Source organism: Gobius niger (assembly GCF_951799975.1).
Source record: "Gobius niger genome assembly, chromosome: 3".
NCBI classification, from domain to species: Eukaryota; Metazoa; Chordata; class Actinopteri; order Gobiiformes; family Gobiidae; genus Gobius; species Gobius niger.
Window position 1 is genome coordinate 6,077,473 of NC_136854.1, and position 23,879 is coordinate 6,101,351.

At 42.3% G+C, this 23,879-nt stretch overlaps 2 protein-coding genes across 2 annotated transcripts; both read right to left on the bottom strand.

Annotated features, from left to right (window-relative positions):
- Positions 1–241: 241 nt before the first annotated feature.
- On the bottom strand, positions 242–2,524 carry LOC306960666 (uncharacterized protein). The gene is made up of 3 exons (XM_079553140.1): positions 2,289–2,524; positions 318–851; positions 242–265 (listed from the first exon to the last, which is right to left on the bottom strand). Exons 1-2 carry the CDS (start codon positions 2,343–2,345, stop codon positions 336–338), a joined length of 573 nt encoding a protein of 190 aa, XP_079409266.1. The 5' UTR covers positions 2,346–2,524; the 3' UTR covers positions 242–265; positions 318–335.
- A 366-nt stretch (positions 2,525–2,890) lies between these two features.
- LOC306960454 (uncharacterized protein) lies at positions 2,891–21,055 on the bottom strand (the record flags this gene model as incomplete). Its single annotated transcript, XM_079552884.1, has 8 exons — positions 20,958–21,055; positions 18,066–18,164; positions 12,620–12,725; positions 11,921–12,020; positions 5,639–5,732; positions 3,970–4,100; positions 3,526–3,709; positions 2,891–2,982 (listed from the first exon to the last, which is right to left on the bottom strand). The coding sequence occupies exons 2-8, from the start codon at positions 18,145–18,147 to the stop codon at positions 2,891–2,893; spliced, it is 789 nt and encodes a 262-aa protein (XP_079409010.1). The 5' UTR covers positions 18,148–18,164; positions 20,958–21,055.
- Positions 21,056–23,879: the final 2,824 nt, after the last annotated feature.

Sequence of the window (23,879 nt, forward strand, 5' to 3'; positions counted from 1 at the left end):
GAATGTCCAGCAGAGCCAAAGAACAGAATTTTTTTTAGTATTAATAGAGTTCTTCATCTTCTTTAGCATAGTTTCTAAATACCCTTTCTTTGTACATTTGTTTAAAGGTATTCATTAAGCTACAACATTTCAGGTCCTCCTCAGGCTCAGTCCATAGGTCAACACGAGTGATGAACATGCTTTTTAGGGTAGTTCATTGGACCTCGCAGATTATATTTGCTGTCTCTATAGCTGAACATTGTTTGGATATTGTTTGGATGTTGCCCTGCGCGGACGAGAGGACCCTGTGCAGACGAACACTGGCCCGGGGCCCACACAGCGGCAGAGTGTGGGGCTTAAGGCGTCGGTGCTGCGGAAACAACCGGCTGGTCCTCGACTGCAGAACTCCCAATGACGGTGTGCTCTTCCAAGTGCAGGCTGTCTTGGCTCACCTCCTCCCCACTGCCAACGCCCGAGTCCACACTGGTCAGCCTCACCCTGTCCGCCCCGGGCCCCTGCTGCTGCGCCCCCACCGCCTCCACTCTCTCATACTCGCACACCACCGGCACGCCCGGGCTCTGATGGGCCGTGCTCAGCAGCAGCAGCAGGTCCAGCCCGGGGTCTCCCAGAAGACCAGCGAGGTCGAGGTCAGGGTCAGGGTCAGGGTCGGGCTGCGGATGGGGGCACAGCTGGGAGTACATGGGGTTGGAGAAGCTGGACAGGCTGGAGCAGAGGGGCCCTGATGGGGAGCACGGGTCCTCATCGGGGGGCGGCCTGGGCTTAGGGGGGAGCAGCTCCACAGACGCGATGATGTCCACAGGTTTGAAGAAGGTCAGGTAGGAGTCGCTGCTGAACAGAGGAGGCTGCCAGCCCTGCAACACACGGGCTGGATTAGGATCACAACGAGTTTGACCAGACAGTTTGTGAAGGTGATACAGGAACCATCTCAGTGTCTGTCCCTCGCTCCCTCTTTGGTCGTGCTCTAGTCACATGTCCTCGCGCCACATTTAGCTGGTGATCAGAGGAAGTAACAGCTCTGTTCCTGTTTCTCTATGACATTGCTAATTCACGTACAGAATGAGGAGATACATTCACTCTTCTCATATCTAATTACTCTTTGGAAAGTATAGTAAAAGCTTCTGAAATGTGGCCGTACCATAGATTAATACTATGCTAGGTTTTGTGCGAGGTGTACAATAAAAACGCTTGTCCTGGTCCTTTGTGGAGGCTGCTTTGACCTACATCTCCAGGTTTATTATACTTTACGACAGTGGTGCAGATGAGCGGGTCGTCTCACGATTGGAAGGTCGGGGGTTCGAATCCCGGCTCCTGCTGGTGCAGACTGTCATTGTGTCCTTGGGCAAGACACTTCACCCAATGCCTATGTGTGAGTGGTTGGTGGTGGTCAGAGGGACCGTTGGCGCAAATGTGAGCAGCCTCGCTTCTGTCAGTCTGCCCCAGGAGAAACTGTGGCTACAAATGTAGCTCACCACCATCAGCATGGAGTGAATGAACCCCCTCCCTTTCATGAGTGAAGCGCTTTGGTTGTGACTTGTGTCATATGAAAAACGCTATACAAATAAGATTCCCTTCCCCTTCCCTTTATGGCAATCATAAATCATAAAAGTTCTTTCAATTTTTTTTAAATGTCTTAATGGTCTTGGTCCTTCTTATCTTTCAGAACTGCTTTTACCTTCACGGCCCCTTCGCTCCTCTGGCAGGGGTCTCCTAGTTATTCCTAAAGACTCACAGTGAGGCATCTTACCAATAATACGGCCCTCGCCTCTGGAACGAGGAGCTCAGGGCTGCAGAGAACGAAAATGTTTTATAAGAGCAGGCTCAAGACCCACCTTTTTAACTTAGCCTTTCACTGATATCTATTTATTTATTTAGTCCTGAGGTAGTACCACGAAAAAAAAAAAAAAAATCTGAAGCTATGTCACTAGTCTGGGAGTTAGGGGAGGAAAATTGTATTCTTGATCTTACTGAGGCTACTCAGTAAGATCAAAACCTTTCTTCAGCTTCAACTGGTACAAAACGCAGCAGCTCGTCTCCTCTCCCACAGCTCCAGACGCTCACACACCAGCCCAGTCCTCCGCTTGATTCACAATAAAAGCCTAAAGCCAGGCTTTAGGTTGTTTTTGACACATGTAAAGTCGCCATTGGTTTCCCTGCAAAGCTACACCTTCTGAAGTTGCCCTGAGCCACTAGGGGGTGGTTAGCACCCCACCATGAGAACCAAAGAGAAGTGCTTGTCTTGGGTCTTACAGCCCAATCAAAGCCCTCTCTGAATGAGGTTTCAAACTCACCATCTTGAGCATGGAGGGGGTGGGGCTGGACAGAGGCGCTCCTTTAAGTGGCGTCATCTTGTACACCCTGAAGAGGAACACAAGCTCAGGAAAGTCAGCTAATATGTCACATACATCATGGGTTTCTCAAAATGGCCTCCCAATTCCAACCAATCAGCCTGGAGTGAAGATACGCCTTGCTAAATCCTTTTAAGGCAACATGAAGGGGTATTATGGAACTTGTTATGCCAAAACAAAAAGTTGATATTTGGGTGTCATTGCCCTTTCAGTGACCCAGCGGTCACTTTACTTTTGATCAGTGGCCTTTACAACGCTCCAAGATCAGTTGTTTTGTAGGTTTTCTGGTGAGTGGGTCCATCAGTGGTGAAAACCTATACCTGAAACCCCACAAACAATTGATCGTGGAGTGTTATAGATGCCACTGATGGAAAGCCATGCTAACCACCCATACAAATACGTACGAATAAAACCATATCGGTCGACCTCTAACATTTGCTATAACCTGCCTGATATTCAGCAGTGATTCTAGATAATGAGTAATGTAACTAGCACAGGAAAAGTACGGCAGCACTCAGCTCCAGATCGGTCAGACTTCCGTGGACTCACCTGGATCTCCAGAACGACACAAGGAGCAGTCCCAGAACAAACACCACCCCAAACAGAGGCCACAGCCACAGCCCCGCTTCCTCAGACCCTGCAGGAGCAAACACAGCCTGTTCAAAGGAGGGGGACTTTCAGAAACAGTAACTGTGTTGGCTTAAGTTTTGGGGGAGTAAATGATCCAAAAAGAATCCAACACTGAGATCTTTAAAAAGCGTGTCACTGTTTGGTCCTGTTCTCTAACTAAATACAACTGAAACAAGACATATCCTGCTAATTGACCATGTCGTTCCCTCCTCATAGACAGACGTGGGGTAGTCACGTTTTTCGATTAAACGTCATGTTAATCCTGATTGATTTAGCTGCTTCTTCTTTTTTGTTTTAGTCATTTAGTCGTAATAACTGGGCGATGTGGGGAGGCATAGGGAGAGGAGAAAAACAAAAAACAACCACATACTGTACTGGAAAAGAAACTGAGATCAACCAATTTTCCTGATCCCCCTTTTCCCTCTCCATCTCATTGTTCCCTTTCTTTCTCCGTTTTTTTCTTCCTATTACACAACTTTGAAAACCTCTGCCATTTTGGAGAAGTGATTTGGCAAACATGAACTGTGATTGGATGTTTTATCTCTGCTACCTCGTCGTGGTTCCTGGCCCACAGCAGACGCCCAGGACAGCGCGGGGCTCCAATCGCTCCAGGTGGACAGGACATTCACATAGACCCGGACCCGGACACGTGCGCGATATTTCTGACCCAGAACCAGGGAGTCAGCCTGCAGCTCTGCCCAGTGCTCCTCTCGGGGCACCCTGTCCCAGCCGTCCTGGAGAGACAGGAAGCACCGTCAGCATGACATTACAACACTGCAGCCCTGGGGGAGTGACCAGGTGTGTGGTCAAGGAGGGAGTGCAAGGGGACCATTTCGATTACAGTAAGTGAGTGTGTGTGTGTGGTGTGTGTGGTGTGAGTGTGTGTGTGTGCAAGCGGGTGCGTGTGCGTGAGCGTGTGCGTGAGCGTGTGCGTGAGCGTGTGCATGTGCGTGAGCGTGTGCGTGTGTGTGAGCGTGTTCAGGTGAGCACGTACAGCCCAGGGCCGGTCCTGAAGGGTCCACTGTGGTTGGTACTGTAAGATGACCAATGACTTCAGAATGTTGGGCTTTTTCCAGGACAGTCTGCTCCCATTAACCACAGGTGCATCCAGGGCATCCAGCTTTACTGCAGACACAACGCTGTTCGTTACACATCTCATTCTGATACACACAGCACATACAGTAGGTCACAGACAGTCTAGCGTTCAGTCCATATAAAGAGGTCGATATGACCAGGTTGTTCCAATCATTCCCTGAATGGACCTTGCCTTGATGGTTCAGGCATCGATAACTATGCCAGGCTTTATATTAAAGCCAACATTTGATGGGCCTGTTGACTGATGATATGTTTCCTTCACATCACTGTAAAAGGTTTATGTCCAGTATATTACTGCGCTGTGATACTGTATATTAATATTACAGTAACACTGTAAAGTCTTTATGAGCAGTACTAAATCAAGTTACTGTAATCTTCTACAAAAAGTTGACAAATGACATTTTTCTCTGATTTTCTAAATTCTCAACTCAAATGAGAGTCAGCATCATTTTCAAGTCTTGAACTGTTAGAGGATCAGTTGAATGTGGTTGAAAAAATCTCCCAGTGAAAACAGTATTTATATATATTTAAATATAGCAGAAAAACTCAAAATCTACTGTTCCAAATGATTGTGCAACTCAGGGTTTCAATACATTTTAAAGCTTGTAATTAACTGAAGATGGTCATTTGTTGAATTTGCAGCATTAGGAGGTCATATTTACAAAAGCTATTTCAATCAAAAACATCTTAACAGATCAAGCTATATTTTAACATAGGAGCCCTTCTTTGAGCAGCTTCTAAATTCTTAATTCCATTAAACTTTTTGGAGAGTTTCGCTTGGATTTGTTTGCTCCAAAGGTTCTCAATAGGGTTGAGGACAAGGGAGGAGGGGGTCCACATCATGAGTTTCTCTCCTTTTATGGCCAGAGCATCCAGTGATGCAGAGGTATTCTTTACGGCAGGACATGGTGCGTTGTCATGATGAAGATGATGCTTCTCTTTGTTGTCATTGTGTACAAGCGTACAACAAAATTGTGTTCAGGTGTTAGTCCTGAGCTGCTGCAACTCAGCCGTGCCGCCACTGTAGGAATAAGTCTTTTCTTATTCCCCTTATTTATTTTTTTGGTTGAGATGTATGTAAAATGCAAAGAAAAGTTTTATTTTGATTTGGAACTTTGGAAAAATGTCCTGCAAAATGTTAGAAACAATAACAAAAGATGCCTGGAAGTACTGACTAAAAAATCACTAATGGCTTATTTAACAAAAAATGCAAAAAAAATAATGTTTATCTAAGTGTTTTGACAATTTGCGGAAATTCCCCCAAAAGCTAAAGTTCCTATTGAAATTGAAATTCATCAGGAATTTTCCGCCCCTTTTCCAATAAATCCAATCCACTTAATTTGTATAGCACATTTATCATAAAATCATCATAAAAACAATAAAAACCAAAACGTTTCAAATTATCTGCACCACTAAATGAGTATAAAACAATAAATACAAAAAACCCCAACAGATTATAAAACCATTTTCAACCCTACTGACATGTGACAAATACAGCTGATCTTCTCCGAGAGTGGGACAGACAAACCTGCAGCTGTAACAGACTGGAGTGTAAAGGCAGGACTTACTGTTGGAGTGGTGCTCAGGCCTGTACTTAGTGCCCAGACACCGGGGCACGTGGACACATGACAGGTTCAGAGACAACACATCGGTGCTCAAAATCTGCAAACACAAAGCAGATTGGTCCATGAGGTCCCAGTCGGGGATCCCACTGATCCGTTTGGTCGAGCACACTTTATACAATCATGTGTTTTTAATTCTGCTCTCTGCCATTCTCTACCAAGTGTGTAATACTCAAAATATCCAGTTTACATCAGGGTTGGACTAGTTTGGACTGGTTTATACTTCTTGTGACAATTTTTAGACTGGTTTAGCCCAGGTACAGACTGGTTTAGACTGGTGTTAGATCAGGTTTGGACTGTTTGTCTCCCAAATGGTTAGAAAATACTTTTTTTTATGGTTGTGTGGGTAACATTAAAGGGCTTTAAAGTTGCATTATGCAACGTTTTTTGTGTAAATAAATAAAAATGTTAATATTATTGTGTCCTTTAGGACAGTGGTTCCCAAAGTGAGGGTTGGCACACCTCGGGGGTCCTGAATTCAAGATGAAATTGAATTCAGGAGAGCTAGTATATTTTTGAGAGTAAAACAGCATATCATTTGTGATATTCATTCAAATATTTAAAACACGGTTTAAATACTTCTTAACTCAATTGAAAAATGGGTTTTCTGCCCTAAAGTAGCATGAGACGCAATATCTTTATACAATGGGGGTCCTGAGTTGTCCTGAGACGCTCCAGGACCAGTTGTTTCTTAGGGTTTCTGGTATGCTTTCACTGCTGATGGATCTGTCTCCATGGTTATGCACACATTCCCAGGTGAAAAAATAATACACTTAAGTGTATTTTAAATAGGAAGCATATTTTTCTGAAATACATTGTTTATATTGTGTCATTTGCATGTACTTAGAATATATAGAATATATTGAACATTTTAAATAAACACATTTTTAAAATCATACTTCAAATCTATTGTTTTAAAATGTATTAGTTACACTTTAAAACAATAAGCATTTTTTTTTAAATAGACTTTAGATCATCGTTAAATATATTACTAAAGTTGTACTTTCTATGTATTTTTGAAATATATATAAATATACCCAGGTGAATATAAATTATACTTAGTATACTAAAATTGAACATATTAAATATATTTTAGAAATTATAGTAAAATAAACTTTAAGTGTGCTCTTTTGAAACAACTTATTTTGTGCTTAGCAAATTTAAGATGAATTTAAATAGAATTAAAAGCATATTGAAAGAGTACTTAATAGACTTTTGTGTGCAAAAATGGAACAACTTTACATACACTTATTATTATATATAACGTAAACATTTTAATCAGAAAACATTCATTGAAAATACAGTGCACCAGAATACAGGTAAAATGTATTAATTGCAAAGTTTTCTGGGGGAGGAACCCCTGTTGACCCCGATCAGCACCCACCTACCACACGAACCCCCACCTGGAGTCGGACAAGGTCTCACTCCAAGGTTTTGTCAAAAGTTGGCAGCCCTGGGTAAAGGTGGTCTAAAAGGGCATGGTATGGTGCTTCCAGCCTGTTTTACAGCAGTTATTAATTGCTCTTGTCATTTAGTAATATATGACCTGGAATGTTCCACAATGTGCCTTTTCAAAGGTGCATTTAAATTCTGACCTTCATTTTCAGACACAAACATAAGTTAGAACCCGTGGGCAGCTAAGTTCCGCTTTCCTGCCCGCCTACCTGTCTTTAAAGTCGTAAACTCATGTGCCTTTGGTGCACATGAGTTTAACCACATCCTCTGTTTGTGTTAATTCACACTTTAGCAGATCATGGACTGACCCGGTACGAGCCTCCCTTTGCATAAGTACTGCATGTTATGGATTTCATCTTCCCCTGACGGCCTGGGCGCATCCCAACATGACAATGTGCTTTTATCATTTATTGATTTTGGGTAGATGCATATACTGTAAGCTTTCTTGCTTTCTAGTATCTGTATCTGTAGCTGTATAAAGTGACCTTGTAAGAACCGATAACATGAAAACAGCAAATAACGTAAAAACACTGTTGCCCACATAATGTAACAACAATTTGCAGAAATCTGCCAATCCATTCAATGTTTTGAAAAACGTTGTTGCAGAACCAAGTGTTTTTGTCATAGCCACGTTGTTAATTATCAGGCTTTTCCACCAAGGTGTTGGTTCCGGGCTGGTTCGGAGCTGGTGCTGGTTCGGAGCTGGTGCTGGTTCAGAGCTGGTGCCAGGCTGGTTCGGAGCTGGTGCTGGTTCGGAGCTGGTGCTGGTTCCGGGCTGGTTCGGAGCTGGTGCTGGTTCCGGGCTGGTTCGGAGCTGGTGCTGGTGTTGGTTCCGGGCTGGTTCGGAGCTGGTGTTGGTTCCGGGCTGGTTCGGAGCCGGTGTTGGTTCCGGGCTGGTTTGGAGCCGGTGTTGGTTCCGGGCTGGTTCGGAGCCGGGGCTGGTTCCGGGCTGGTTCGGAGCCGGTGCTGGTTCCGGGCTGGTTCGGAGCCGGTGTTGGTTCCGGGCTGGTTCGGAGCCGGGGCTGGTTCCGGGCTGGTGCTGGTTCCGGGCTGGTTCGGAGCTGGTGCTGGTTCCGGGCTGATTCGGAGCTGGTGCTTGTGCCGGGCTGGATCGGAGCTGGTGCTTGTTCGGAGCTGGTTCGGAGCTGGTGCTTGTTCGGAGCTGGTTCGGATCTGGTGCTGGTTCGGAGCTGGTGCTGGTTCCGGGCTGGTTCGGAGCCGGTGCTGGTTCCGGGTTGGTTCGGATCTGGTGCTGGTTCGGAGCTGGTGCTGGTTCCGGGCTGGTTCGGAGCTGGTGCTGGTTCCGGGCTGGTTCGGAGCTGGTGCTTGTTCAGAGCTGGTTCGGAGCTGGTGCTTGTTCGGAGCTGGTTCCGGGCTGGTTCGGAGCTGGTGCTGGTTCCGGGCTGGTTCGGAGCTGGTGCAGGTTCGGAGCTGGTTCCGGGCTGGTTCGGAGCTGGTGCTGGTTCCGGGCTGGTTCGGAGCTGGTGCTGGTTCCGGGCTGCATTAACTTGGTTTTCAACCAAAATAAGAGTAATAAAAGGCAGGGAGACAGCTGGTTTCCTCCACTAACCACTGCTTTGGCTTCTCCATTTTGTTATCCTCTTAACCCCCGTCTAAACCAAGCACATTTTCTCCAGTTCAGCTTTACCCAAATGTAAAAGCTTCTTGACTGGATCTTACAGCCTGTAGACCAGAGTAACTAAGTAATGATTTCGGGGGTAGGCGCTTATAAGCTTTTGCTTGTAATAAACTAAACTCAGCCATGGCCTACTTAACTTGGCCTTGCGTTGTTGACACCTTTTTGTCGTAAGTTTTTCATCACTTTTTGTTGCCTGTTTTTGCTGCGTTTTCATCCTCATTTATGTCTCGTTTTTGTCGCTATTTAGATGTTTTTTTTCCGAGAAGCTTTTAGATTTGGGTAACGCCAAACTGGAGAAAATGTGCTTGGTTAAGGCGGGGGTTAAGAGGTTAAGTTAGCCCTCACCTATGCTTCAGACTTTTAAAAATGCTGAGTGTTGTGTTGTTTTCCTGGAAAAAAGCCACGCCCCCGGCACCTGACGTCACTGGTGCTCGTTCTAGGTCCAGCTGTTGAGAGTCAGTGTCTGGAACCGAGAGCCAGCATTTTTTCAGTTCTAAAAATGGAACTGGCCCAGAACCAGAACCAGCACCAGCTTGGTGGAAAAGCCCTAATAGTGTCTTTTTTGCCCAAACCAATTTTAGTTCAGTTCCATAGGGTGAAGGTGGGAGCGGTTCAAGATGGATTCTCATGTGTTTATAAATTTACAATTACCGTGAGAATTCAGCTTGTTGGCAAGGTAACCGGTTTCCCCTACCACTAAAAACATGTACAATAGGTTAATCCTCCAGCCAGGGGATTCTGACCATCAGCCTGGCTCCACATCTGGAGATTGGTCGCTCCAGCAGCTTTGAGGATGGGTCAAGGGAAGAGAACCACTTCCCTCAGGGATTAATAAAGCATAACTTCAGCGTAACCATGTTTCTGACCATTATGAAATGAATCTGTAATCACAAAAGTGTGATGCTTTCGGTTTACATGACTCTGACACAGGTGCGTGTGGGTGTGTGTGGTTTGGGCTTTTTAATGTCAATGTTTCATTGTCTGTCTGTGTTTTTGTTTGTCCCTGCCCTCGTTGTCCAAGACAAACGTCTGCGTAAGGAGACAATAAATATTCTATTGTATTCTGATTCTTGGCAAAAGCTTTCCCTTTCTGCTACAGAATAGTACAGGTATTGTAGCCACAGCTGCCCTGTGGCAGACCGCCACAAGCGAAGCTGCCAAACTGTGCCAACAGCCTCTCTGACCACCACCAGCTCACACACTCACTGCACTCATACATAGGCATTGTAGGTGAAGTGCCTTGCCCAAGGACACAGCGATGTCATGCACCTGTGGGAGCAGGGACCAGCTTTACACTGGGTTACCATCGTAGGAACATGCATGAGAGCTGTGTGGGATAAACCGTCCAAAAACACTAAATCACAGGTCGTCCAACATTTTAAACAAAAAAAGCACTAAAACAATGTTTAATGTGCTCATTTTTGTGTATGCAAAATTACATTATTGGCAAAATGTATTCATTTCTGAACCATTTTCATCTTATCAGGCCAATAACCGGTAAATTGGACAAAACTCAAATGTTAATCATCGGCCCTGAGAGAGAGACTTTTACCCAAACTACAGTCACTGTCTATAAATCCTTCCTCACAGGTGAAGAACCTGGGCGTGATCTTTGACTCTGAGCTGGCGTTTATTCCACACATTAAGAATATCACAAAGATAGGTTTTTACCAGCCAGAGTCCGCCCCATTCTCTCTCAGGCCAACACGGAGACGCTCATGCATGCTTTTATCACCAGTCGTATCCACTACTGTAATGCCCTGCTTTCTGGTCTTCCCAAAAAGAGGATCTCAGGTCTACAACTTTTACAAACTTCAGCAGCTCGTGTCCTGACAAAGACCAGGAGGCGGGACTACATTACACCAGTTTCAGAATCACTGCATTGGCTCCCCATGCGGTTCAGGATCGATTTTAAAGTTCTTTAAATGTTTTTTAAATGTCTTAATGGTCTTGGTCCTTCTTATCTTTCAGAACTGCTTTTACCTTACGGACCTTCACGGCCCCTTCGCTCCTCCGGCAGGGGCCTCCTAGTTATTCCTAAAGTCAACAAAAAGACTCAATATTACGGCCCTCGCCTCTGGAACCACCTGAGGAGGAGCTCAGGGCTGAGGAGGAGCTCAGACCTGAGGAGGAGCTCAGGGCTGAGGAGGAGCTCAGGGCTGAGGAGGAGCTCAGGGCTGAGGAGGAGCTCAGGGCTGAGGAGGAGCTCAGGGCTGAGGAGGAGCTCAAGGCTGAGGAGGAGCTCAGGGCTGCAGAGAACCAGAATGTTTTTAAGAGCAGGCTCAAGACACCTTGGATGGTGTTCGGTTCATCTGTACAGGGCCTTATGTCCATTTTTATTAAGACTTCTGTTTTAACTGCTTGGCTGTCTCTACAATGTGTTTATGTGTCTGTGTGCGGGTGGGGGTTGTTGTTATTTACTGTATATTTGTGGGTTGGGATGATTTTGATGATTTTTAAGCACTGTAAAGCACTTTGTGTAACATCTTGCATGAAAGCGCTTTATAAATAAAGTTAGATTTCATTTGATTATTTTAGTTGGCAGAGTTAACAGAGTTATTACGTTATTGGTTCCAACACTCCTGTATGTATAAAGTGAAGGGGGGGAAATGTATACTACAAAACAAAAACAAAAAAATAAAAACCCTTGGACTGTGACATTGGGGAAGAAGAAATCCACTTGCTTTTGTTTATTGATTGCGTTGTTTATGGCTAGATCTGGCGCATTTACACAAAGTAACTGTACTGAGTGTCCATTAAAGGGACTAGATGCAAGTTGGCCATTTTATACTCACTACTGCCACCTCAGGTCATACGTGTAACTGCAGCTTCTATATGAAGCTCATGCATGACGGCACTTCAGACCCGAATGAACACCTTTAGAGTGACAGTGCAGGATTTTAGAGGCAGTTGTGGTGAACAGGTCTCAGCTCATTCTACACATTAGGACATGGCTGGAACATGTAGAGGGAGGAGATAACATTTAGGTTAACATTTAGTTCTCTGCATAAAAACATCCTTCACTCTCTGCTTATTGCCATTATTCAACTCTCACTTTAATGTGAATAGAAATAAAGACTATAGAAGTTAGACAATAGGAAATAATAAAAACTAAGACATGAAATAAGACTTACCCAGACCTTTTTGTGAAAGTGCAGTGTGCATCTCCTCAGCCTGGGTCGGTCCGTGGCCTCCAGTGCACACCGATTCGAGTTAAAAGGAATAAATTGTGATCTGCAAAAGATTGTTTGTGGTCATTTGAGGAGGCTCTGTTTACTTTTCACTCATTCAGTGTTTCTCAAGCTGCGGTGCGGGTGTCGCTGGTGACACTTTGAGGTATCTACAGATGCACTTTCATTTATTGTAATTCATCGTTCTTTCATTTCTGTTTAGACTTTCGGGTTCCGTGGCTTACCCATGCAGACAGCATCGTTTCAATATTTTACCCACAGAAAAAGTATAAAAGCATGACTTGACTTTGCTAAAATGGTGTCAACAATAATCTGTGATACATCATAATTTGTAACTGATGCAAACTGGATTTCTTTAATAGTTCCTCTCAGATATTTTTGATTTGAGCCACCGCTCATGGTCATACGATGAGGAAGAGGATGTCTGTGCCAGATTTAGTTTCTCATTAACCAGAAACATTAAGCAGGTCAATGTATATCTGCACTTTGTTTTGATATGTGAAAAAAGCACACATTGGAAACTATTATTTCAAGTATATAACATCACATGATCTTTCAGTGGGGCCTAGTTTCATAGTAAAGTCGGGAGCAGGTCCGAACGGTTGAAAAAATTAGCCTGTTATTGTAAAAGTAGTTCCTTACAGATTTTGGGGGTTGATGTTGTGAGCTTGCATCGAGCAGGCGTCTGTGCGGTTCGTGGTCCACTCACACCTGATGCTCCGGTTAAAGTTGTAGAAGCAGGACAGATCTAAAAAAGAAAGAAGAAATAATATTGCTAACAAGTATTTCACGGGAACAAGCCATTTGAATATATTCTAAAACAAGAACTGCCAGCTAGTAGCAAGAAACACAGTAATAGAGGCGAACTGAGAGTTGGTGAACTTCAAAAACACGGGAGCATCGCTGTACAACATCAGTGGGAGGGAGGCAAGTAACTTTTCTCCACTTTTATAAAAAAAAATCATGTGTTAGTCTTACATAGCGCTTTTCCAGTCACTTTACAATGTTGTGCATTATTCATCCACTTCAAACTGGGGTAGACTGACGGAAGTGAGGCAACCAGTCTGTGCCAACGGCCCCTCCGACCACCAACCACTCACTCACACACTACATTCACACAGGCTGTCTCCCATCCCAACGACCAGGCCCTGCCATCTTCATTTCCGAGGTGTCTCTTTTTCAGAGGAACCTATTATGCATGTTTGTTTCAGTAAAAAGGGGAAACCAAAAAATACTGAGAGAACATGCAAAGTTTACATGCCCTGTTGGAACCAATAACGTAATGGTAACAGCCGACAATGTAACAACAACTGATAACGTAATAACAGCCGATAATGTAATAACAACTGATAACGTAATAACAACTGATAACGTAATAACAGCCGATAATGTAATAACAACTGATAACGTAATAACAACTGATAACGTAATAACAGCCGATAACGTAATAACAACTGATAACGTAATAACAGCCGATTACGTAATAACAGCCGATAACGTAATAACAACTGATAACGTAATAACAGCCGATTACGTAATAACAACTGATAACGTAATAACAACTGATAAAGTATAATAACAACTGATAACGTAATAACAGCCGATAACGTAATAACAACTGATAACGTAATAACAACTGATAATGTTATAACAACTGATAACGTAATAACAGCCGATAACGTAATAACAACTGATAACGTAATAACAGCCGATAATGTTATAACAACTGATAAAGTAATAACAACTGATAACATAATAACAACTGATATTGTTATAACAACTGATAATGTAATAACAGCTGATAACGTAATAACAGCTGATAACGTAATAACAGATAACGTAATAACAGACAACGTAAAAACAACTGATAACGTAATAACAACTGATAACGTAATAACAGCCAATAACGTAATAACAGCTGATAAAGTAATAACAACTGATAACGTAATAACAGCCGATAACGTAATAACAACTGATAAAGTAATAACAACTGATAACGTAACAAAAACTGAAAACGTAATAACAGCCAATAACGTAATAACAGCCGATAACGTAATAACAACTGATAACGTAATAACAGCCGATAACGTAATAACAACTGATAAAGTAATAACAACTGATAACGTAACAACAACTGATAACGTAATAACAGCCAATAACGGAATAACAGCTGATAAAGTAATAACAACTGATAACGTAATAACAGCCAATAACGTAATAACTGATAACGTAATAACAACTGATAACGTAATAACAGCCAATAACGTAATAACTGATAACGTAATAACAACTGATAACGTAATAACAGCCGATAACGTAATAACTGATAACGTAATAACAACTGATAACGTAATAACAGCCAATAACGTAATAACTGATAACGTAATAACAACTGATAACGTAATAACAGCCGATAACGTAACAACAACTGATAACGTAATAACAGCCGATAACGTAATAACAGCCAATAACGTAATAACAGCTGAAAAAGTAATAACAACTGAAAATGTAACAACAACTGATAACGTAATAACAGCCAATAACGTAATAACAGCTGATAAAGTAACAACAACTGATAAAGTAATAACTGATAACGTAATAACAGCCAATAACGTAATAACAGCCGATAACGTAATAACAGCCAATAACGTAATAACAGCTGATAAAGTAATAACAGCCGTTAACGTAATAACAACTGATAACGTAATAACAGCCGATAACGTAATAACAGCCAATAACGTAATAACAGCTGATAAAGTAACAACAACTGATAAAGTAATAATAACTGATAACGTAATAACAGCCGATAACGTAATAACAGCCGATAACGTAATAACAGCCAATAACGTAATAACAGCTGATAAAGTAATAACAACTGATAACGTAACAACAACTGATAACGTAATAACAGCCGAAAACGTAATAACAAATAACGTAATAACAGCCGATAACGTAATAACAACTGATAAAGTAATAACAACTGATATTGTTATAGCAACTGATAACGTAATAACAACTGATAACGTAATAACAACTGATTAAGTAATAACAACTGATAACGTAGTAAAAACTGATAATGTAATAACAACTGATAAAGTAATAACAACTGATAACGTAATAACAACTGATATTGTAATAACAACTGATAAAGTAATAACTGATAATGTAATAACAACTGATAAAGTAATAACTGATAATGAAAAAACAAATAATGTAACAACAACTGATAACGTAGCAACAACTGATATGGTAATAACAACTGATAAAGTAATAACAACTGATAAATAACAACTGATAAAGTAATAACAACTGATAACGTAATAACAACTGATAACGTAATAACAACTGATAACGTAATAACAACTGATAACGTAATAACAACTGGAAACGTAATAACTAATAACGTAATAACAACTGATATTGTTATAACAACTGATAAGGTAATAACAACTGATATTGTTATAACAACTGATAACGTAATAACAACTGATATTGTAATAACAACTGATAATGTAATAACAAATAATGTAATAACAACTGATAACATAATAACAACTGATAATGTAATAACAAATAATGTAATAACAACTGATAACATAATAACAACTGATAATGTAATAACAACTGATAACGTAATAACAGCCGATAACGTAATAACTGATAATGTAATAACAACTGATAACGTAATAACAGCTGATAACGTAATAACGACTGATAGCGTAATAACTGATAATGTAATAACAACTAATAATGTAATAACAACTGATAACTTACTACCGGCCAATAACATAACAACAACTGATAATGTAATAACTGATAAATAACAACTGATAAAATAATAACTGATAATGAAAAAACAAATAATGTAACAACAACTGATAACGTAGCAACAACTGATATGGTAATAACAACTGATAACGTAATAACAACTGATATTGTAATAACAACTGATAAAGTAATAACAACTGATAACGTAATAACAACTGATAATGTAAAAACTGATAATGTTGTTACAAATAATGTAATAACAACTGATGACTTACCAACGGCCAATAACATAACAACAACTGATAAAGTTATAACAACTGATAATGTAATAACAACTGATAACGTAATAACAACTGATAATGTAATAACAACTGATAAAGTAATAACAACTGATAAAGTAATAACAACTGATAATGTAATAACAAATAATGTAATAATAACTTCTTAAGGCCATCAACTTTGAATGCAGCTTCGATGCCTGGATGGTCAGCGTATGAGTTTTGCGGGTACTTTTTCTAAGTTCCTACTGTGCAGACAGCGCTGATGCCGGTCCGAGTGGTGCCGTATAGCTGGACCTAGTCCGGGGTCCGCGGGCTCGTAGGGTTCGCTTTCACTACCTGGTAGGATCTTTTTGTTTTGATTTGTTTTGACACTTGTAAAATGTATTGTTGTACTTAAATGTACTCATGTTCAAATGTATTTGCAGGGTCCTGGCTGCACCTTCATGCCTCCCTTGTCCTGTCCTGGATTCAGCTTTTAAACAAAGTAAAAGATTAAATGAACTTTTTAAGAAACCAAACTTAACTTAGAATAAAACAAAATCAATCAAAATAATAAAAACAAATCTTCTGTAAATCATTTGCCTCTGCCCGGTCCTTTTAACGTACCTGTGTGCCTTAGTATTTCACAGTTATACTGGGTGGGGTTGTGGCAACATTTGGATATTTATTTTTAGAGTCAACCTCCACTCTGCTACAAACGGATAATGTAATAACGGCCGATAACTATTACGTCAGCAGCTGTTGTTACATTATCGCTGTTTCAACACACTCAGTTCGTAGTTTATTCGGTCATTTCATTCCTTAAAACATTCTTTCGTGTACAGCACGAGCGAAATGGTTTAGGCCGGCACCACATGAACAGATATTCCATGAAGAGCTTCAATACAAAGCAGTGGAACGACAGCGGGACACAGACGCTCGGCCCGGGACAGCAGAAGAGTTTCCCCGCGTGAGCGCCAAAAAAAAAAGCATCCCACAAAGCACCAAACTGTACATTTAGTATCTTTTTTTCACGTTGGGTTTTGTGTTTGAGTTGATCTCTGATGTCTCACTCTGTCAGCAAACATCCCTTTAAAACAGCCGCATGATAATTCCATGTCATAATTGTTTGGGGCTGCTTTTATTGATCTCACAATGGAGAAATGGTACAAATGCCAGAAGGCAGTTTTATCCATACACCATTACGCCTATTAAAGGCCCTGACTGAGCCCCCACGGCACTGATGTATATAGACAATTTGTTCTATGTTCTATTTATGTCTTTTCATTAGTTGCTTACTTTATTCCTCCTGAGTTTATATTATTTTTGAATGATAGTGGATTTATCTCTTTTTGAAAGCTTTGACTGTTTCAGACTGTTTAAACTGATCTTTCAAGTCGCTCCACAGATTAACACCACTTACAGAAATACATCAACTTTTTTTATTTGTTCAAACTTTTACTTTTTTGAAAATGCCGGTTACTCAGAGGTAACTTTTCCTTTTTTTTATTACTTTATTTTAAAAAATTTTTCAAAAGAAATACAAACCATATACTGCAACTAATATACAAAAACATACACACAAATGCAAAAAAAAAAAAAAGACAGACAGACAGACATACATACAAAAATGGAAAAAAAATAAATAAATAAAAAAATAAAAGAAAAAATATATATATATATAATAAAATATATAACGAGGAGGAGAGAGTCCAGTCTGTCTTGCACACAGTTATCCACATTTGCCGTTCTTGCAGAATGTACAGGATACAAACAATATAAGTGATATAAATGCCGGTTACTCAGAGGTAACTTTTTCTGTGTTCAAAAAGCTCCTGGATGTGAGGAGGGAGAAGATTATTATGTGCCTTGTACATGGATTACGTTCAGAAAAAAAAAGGGTTTGTTGGTGCAGAGAAATCTGCTTTAGAGAGAACTCTTATTGCCTTTTTTTTAAAATTTACTTTAGTAACTTTTATACAAGGTGCGCAGTGCTTATTGTTAACACACAATGGAGCATGACCACTGTGTGTCCGTGAACCCCAGGTTGTAAAACTCACTGCTGATGGAGCTGTCACAGGCAGGAGCAGGATGAAGGCGCAGCAGCAGCAGCAGAACGAGGAGGAGTGGACTAGGAGACATCTCAGCACAGTCCAACACTGGGAAGACACAGCCAACAGTGAGTTTAAAGAACTGCACAAAATCATGCATTCATCTGATACCACGTCTTCATTTAATAACCATCATACCAAGAACCACAGAGCCCGGGTGTGGCCCAGCACTGACTCTGCCTCACATACAGGAAGAACAACTGCACTTCAGATTCAAATAAATCAAGCACACTTTCAAATATAAATCCAACAAATTGTGATACGATACTTTGTCCTATTACCTTTCTAACTTAATACACTGTATCTATAGTGTGTAGTACATTCTCAAATACTCCCAAAAATATTGAGTTTACAACTTTGTGCCAGTTTTTGTTTCATGTTTACAAAACGTACACATTTAATGCCCCTTAATTATTAACTATTGATTATTGAGGTCAACACATCAGTTTATAACTATTTTGGGGTTTTCCGCAAAGAGCCCGTGTGACGCCTGGAGTCACGTGACCCACAGTTTCCCGTCCTTCTGCACTTTGTTTTCAACGCTTAGACAGCCTCTATCTCTGACCACAAACCACATACTTCCTGTTCTCGAAAAACGATCTATCTATGCTTTTCAGAGTAGCACATCCATAGATGCTTTGAAAAATGTCAAAGACTGGTCAGATAGGTCTGTGGGCAAGAGGCCGCGATAAGATAGCTAAACCGCTGTTTATTATTAATAATAATAATCATAATAATAATAATAATCATAATAATGGATTACACTTGTATTGCGCATTACAAGCCTGTATTACCAAGTTTCTCAAAACGCCACATTGTCGTCATTATTCATTCACTCCAGACTCAGTGATGGTGAGCTACACAGCTGCCCTGGGGTAGACTGACAGAAGCGAGGCTACTAGTCTGTGCCATCGGCCCCTCCGACCACCAACCACTTACACACTTGCATTCATTCTGGCCCATTGTCAGTGCTTAATTTGATCCCCCGTTTGGGGGATTTAATGGTGTTTAATGAGAGTGTTCCGGCAAATGTTTTGGGCTGTTCCCCCAATCCATCACATCAGACCAAAAGTGTTCCTGAAAATACTTAACAAATTAAGCACTGCCCATTGTACATGTTTTAGTGGTAGGAAACCTATACAGACATGGGGAGAACATGTGAACTCCACACAGAAAGGCTCCGCCCAGATGGGAATCAAAGCCAGGACCTTCTAGCTGTGAAGCACAAGTGCTCCCCACCGTATTACCGTGTTAAGCCAAGGCCGAAAAGATCAAGCATTTAAAGAGAACTTTACGTTTCCTTTAATAGTAATCAACAAAAATATTATTATATCAATATATACAAAAGGCAAGTGTTGAAGTCTAAAAGGAAGTTTTTTTGCAGTGTAAAACTGCGCCACAGCCGCACTAAGTCAGTGTTGAAGTGGTCATCACAAATGAAAAGACACGTGTGCACATGTGTCTCAGTTACACCAGCTCTGTTTGGACGATATTGTGAAGCTTGTGGAAGGAAATCCAAAACTTTTGACCCAAAATATACAGTTTAATGGCAATACTACCAAATATTAATGAAATGTATGTAAACTTTTGGTTTTGTAAAAAGTAATGAAAAAAAGTGTGTCTCATTCTTCTGGCATTTGACAAATAGAAATATTTTTTAAAATTCTAATAGACCTAAAAAAAAAAGTAAAAGTTAATTCTGGTTTCTTGTCAGACAGTGAGAAAAAATGCAAATGTGTCTTTTTATAAAGTGTATGTAAACATATGGTTCCCGCTGTATATATACACTTTCACATGTGTCCGTCATATGTGGCATATACTAAGGAGACGCCCTGTCCCCACTGCTGTTCTGCATAGGTCTGAACCCCCTCAGCCAAATAATCAACAAGACTGGCTATGGATACCGACCATTAGTCACCTCCTCTACATGGATGACATCAAGCTGCACGCTAAGAATGAGCGAGACATTGAGTCACTGATCCATATCACCAGGGCTGTGACGCCCAAACTAGAGGAGTCCCTGGAAATACCACAGACATCTCAGTCCAGAAAAGTGCAGTTCTAGGAACAGCAAAGATACTACTCAGAACCCTCAAGCTCCCAGGAAAGGTGAGGAAGATATATATATATATGATGATATATATATATATATATATATATATATATATATATATATATATATATATATATATATATATATACATATATATATATATATATATCATCTCGGTCCAGAAAAGTATATAAAGTATATCATCTCGGTCCAGAAAAGTGCAGTCCTAGGAACTGCAAAGATACTGCGCAGAACCCTCAAGCTCCCAGGCCTCTGGTAGAGGACCCGAGCAGGAGGAGAAAGAGACCGCCCGCGGAGGGTGAGGAAGAGTTTTTATATATATATATATATATATATATATATATATATATATATATATATATATATATATATATATATATATATATATATATATATATATATATATATTACTTGTCTAACACATGTATCTTGCTGTGTAACCCTGTCACCAAAGAGTTCCTTATTAGAAAGTACAATCCCAAGGCCAGGAGCTGAAAGAGTTCCTCAAAAAGCCCAGTTCTCCCTGTCGGAAAGCGATCAAAAGTGGGGCTGGTACTTTTTGTCGTGTTTTTGTTGCCTTTTTGTGTCTAGTTGAGTGAACTCTCTTACAGGGATTATTAATCATAAACATAACGTTAACATCTTACCCAAGAAGCTCCACAACCCAGGACAGATGGCATTTATTTTATTTATTTGACTATGTGATTTAGAATGTATAGCAATGAATGAATATTAAATATATAAGAAGTGAAAAGACATCCCCTGACCTGCTGTGGTGGTGGTCTTCCTCTGCTGTGGGATCCCCTCATGCGAGAGTGGAGCTTCAAATGGCTCCGCGGTGCTTCAGTCGAGCTGATAAGCTGAAACAGGAACTGAGTGACGTAAAGGAATTTTTAGAACTGCGCTAAAACCAGACGTAGCGAAAGTGAGAGAGAGGAAGAGGTCACAGTTCCCCATGTCTTGAAACACAAACCTGTGCTCTCATTCATAACATGTGGCCACACCATTCACCCACTTATTTATTTATTGTATTCCAAACCTTTTGTGTAGCTTTTTGTAGCAGAGCATAACAATACGAAACAGATTGACCAAATGTGAGAAAGGCACCAAAGAGTTCAGCCTTTGTGGGCAACGCAATAAGAAACGGCTCTTTTCAAGTCCAGAGTTACTCTGCCCGCCTACCGCGATCAGCGTCGTACTCTGGCTTCACTGGATGTTGGGTGGTGGGTGACTGGTCCTCCCGCTGGCGGAGCCGCTGTGGAGGACAAAACTCAGGGGCAGTCCCCCGGGCCACACAGCAACACACTTAGGCAGCAAACCCAAAATACGCCAGAGTACTACGGAGCGTTACTTACGCACGGGGGCAGAGAAACTCGTGTTGTACGTTGTACTCTGGCTTCACTGCTGCTGCTGCTCCAGGTGCTCCAGATGCTGCTCCAGGTGCTGCTCCAGGTGCTGCTCCAGGTGCTGCTCCAGGTGCTGCTCCAGGTGCTGCTCCAGGTGCTGCTCCAGGTGCTGCTCCAGGTCCCGCTCCAGGTGCCGCTCCAGATGCTCCAGGTGCTGCTCCAGGTGCTGCTCCAGGTGCTGCTCCAGGTGCTGCTCCAGGTGCTGCTCCGGGTGCCGCTCCAGGTGCCGCTCCAGGTGCCGCTCCAGGTGCTCCAGGTGCTGCTCCAGGTGCTCCAGGTGCTGCTCCAGGTGCTACTCCAGGTCCCGCTCCAGGTGCCGCTCCAGATGCTCCAGGTGCTGCTCCAGGTGCTGCTCCAGGTGCTGCTCCAGGTGCCGCTCCAGGTGCTCCAGGTGCTGCTCCAGGTGCCGCTCCAGGTGCTCCAGGTGCCGCTCCAGGTGCCGCTCCAGGTGCCGCTCCAGGTACCGCTCCAGGTACCGCTCCAGGTCCCGCTCCAGGTCCCGCTCCAGGTGCCGCTCCAGGTACCGCTCCAGGTCCCGCTCCAGGTCCCGCTCCAGGTCCCGCTCCAGGTGCCGCTCCAGGTCCCGCTCCAGGTGCTGCTCCAGGTCCCGCTCCAGGTCCCGCTCCAGGTCCCGCTCCAGGTCCCGCTCCAGGTGCCGCTCCAGGTCCCGCTCCAGGTCCCGCTCCAGGTCCCACTCCAGGTCCCGCTCCAGGTCCCGCTCCAGGTCCCGCTCCAGGTGCCGCTCCAGGTCCCGCTCCAGGTCCCGCTCCAGGTGCCGCTCCAGGTCCCGCTCCAGGTGCTCCCGGTGCTGCACTGCTGCTGTTCCTGCTCTTTGCCGTCTCCGTGCCTCGCCCAATCCAGCCGGTGCCCCCTTTTCGCCGGGCTCACACCTAGAGCGGCGGAAGAGAGGAGAGCGGCGAGACTAGCGTTACGCCGGGCTCACACCAAGCAGGGAAAAAACGCTTTCCGTCGCTCAGCACCCTCTAGATGCATCGCCTTCCGTCTGTGGGGATGGGTGGGACGTGGGTGGCAGTAATTATCACGTGCTCTATATTTACAACGGCTTCATCATTGCGCTCCTCCTCCAGCACCATGACCTGCCGCCGCAAGTTGAAGAAACTTCTGTACATTGCAATCATGTACAGCAGACGGTCTGTGTGGGTACACGAAGTTAACAGAGGCCGCCAGCAACACGGGGAGTTCCACCGGCTCGTCCAAGAGCTACATTTCCATGATGCCTGGTTCCAGAGATATTTTCATCTGAACAAAAGCCAATTTGAAGAGGTATTAAGAAGAATAAGTCCATCCATTGGCAACATTACTCAATGAAAGAGGGCTCTGTTGAAGTCAATCCCCATGTATGATGTACTCACAGGCCTGTACTTGCCTGCTATCATTGTTTCAACTCTACTATTTTACTGTAGCAATCCTGGATTGGTTCTGTTCTTCCACATTCATACGCTTATTCTTGGACCTTATTACCCATAACACAATGCCCATTTAGATCATTACTGGTGTTAAACATCTTCAACTGCAGTACTCTATTGGATATAATCCTAATATCATAAATCAAATAAGATAAGATAAGATGGTACTTTATTGATCTCACAGATGGAGAAATATGTACTACAAATAATGATTCAAGATTCAAATAAAACTCTTGAATCTTGAATGTTAATGAAACAATCCAATACACTTGTAATACTATCCTTTACTATACATCATATATAGTATGTATAGAGGTGGGTGACATAATTTAGCTACGGCATGGCAGTTACATTTCAATCACAGCAACAGCAGCTAATTGAGTTTACAAAATGCAATGCTATTCGACAGCCAACCAAATTTTGAATGTTGAAGGTACATGTTTTTGAGGCAGAAATCGTGAAGATGCAAGAACGCGTTGCTGATGCTGAGAGCTACAAAGGTAGATGGTGTCTCCGACTTTTTGGACTGTCTGAACGGGATGGAGAAAACGTGAAGGAGAGGATCACTGCCATTTGCCAGAAGCTTGCACCTGCCCTTGGATCGAAAGTCGCTGATGGTATAGATGTGGCACACCGGCTGGGAAAACGAGAGGACCGCAACAAGACCAGAGGGATCGTCATTCTTTTCGTCTACCGCTACGTGAAAGATGATATATGGAAAAACGCCAGGGAAAACGTCTACCTACTTGAATTCAGGCTTCAGTTTCGTTTATATCATTCAAAAGAGGATAAAGAGGCTCGAGCTGTGCTATGGCCCATCATTGGCAAGGCCCGCCAGGAAGGCAAGAGAGCCTAC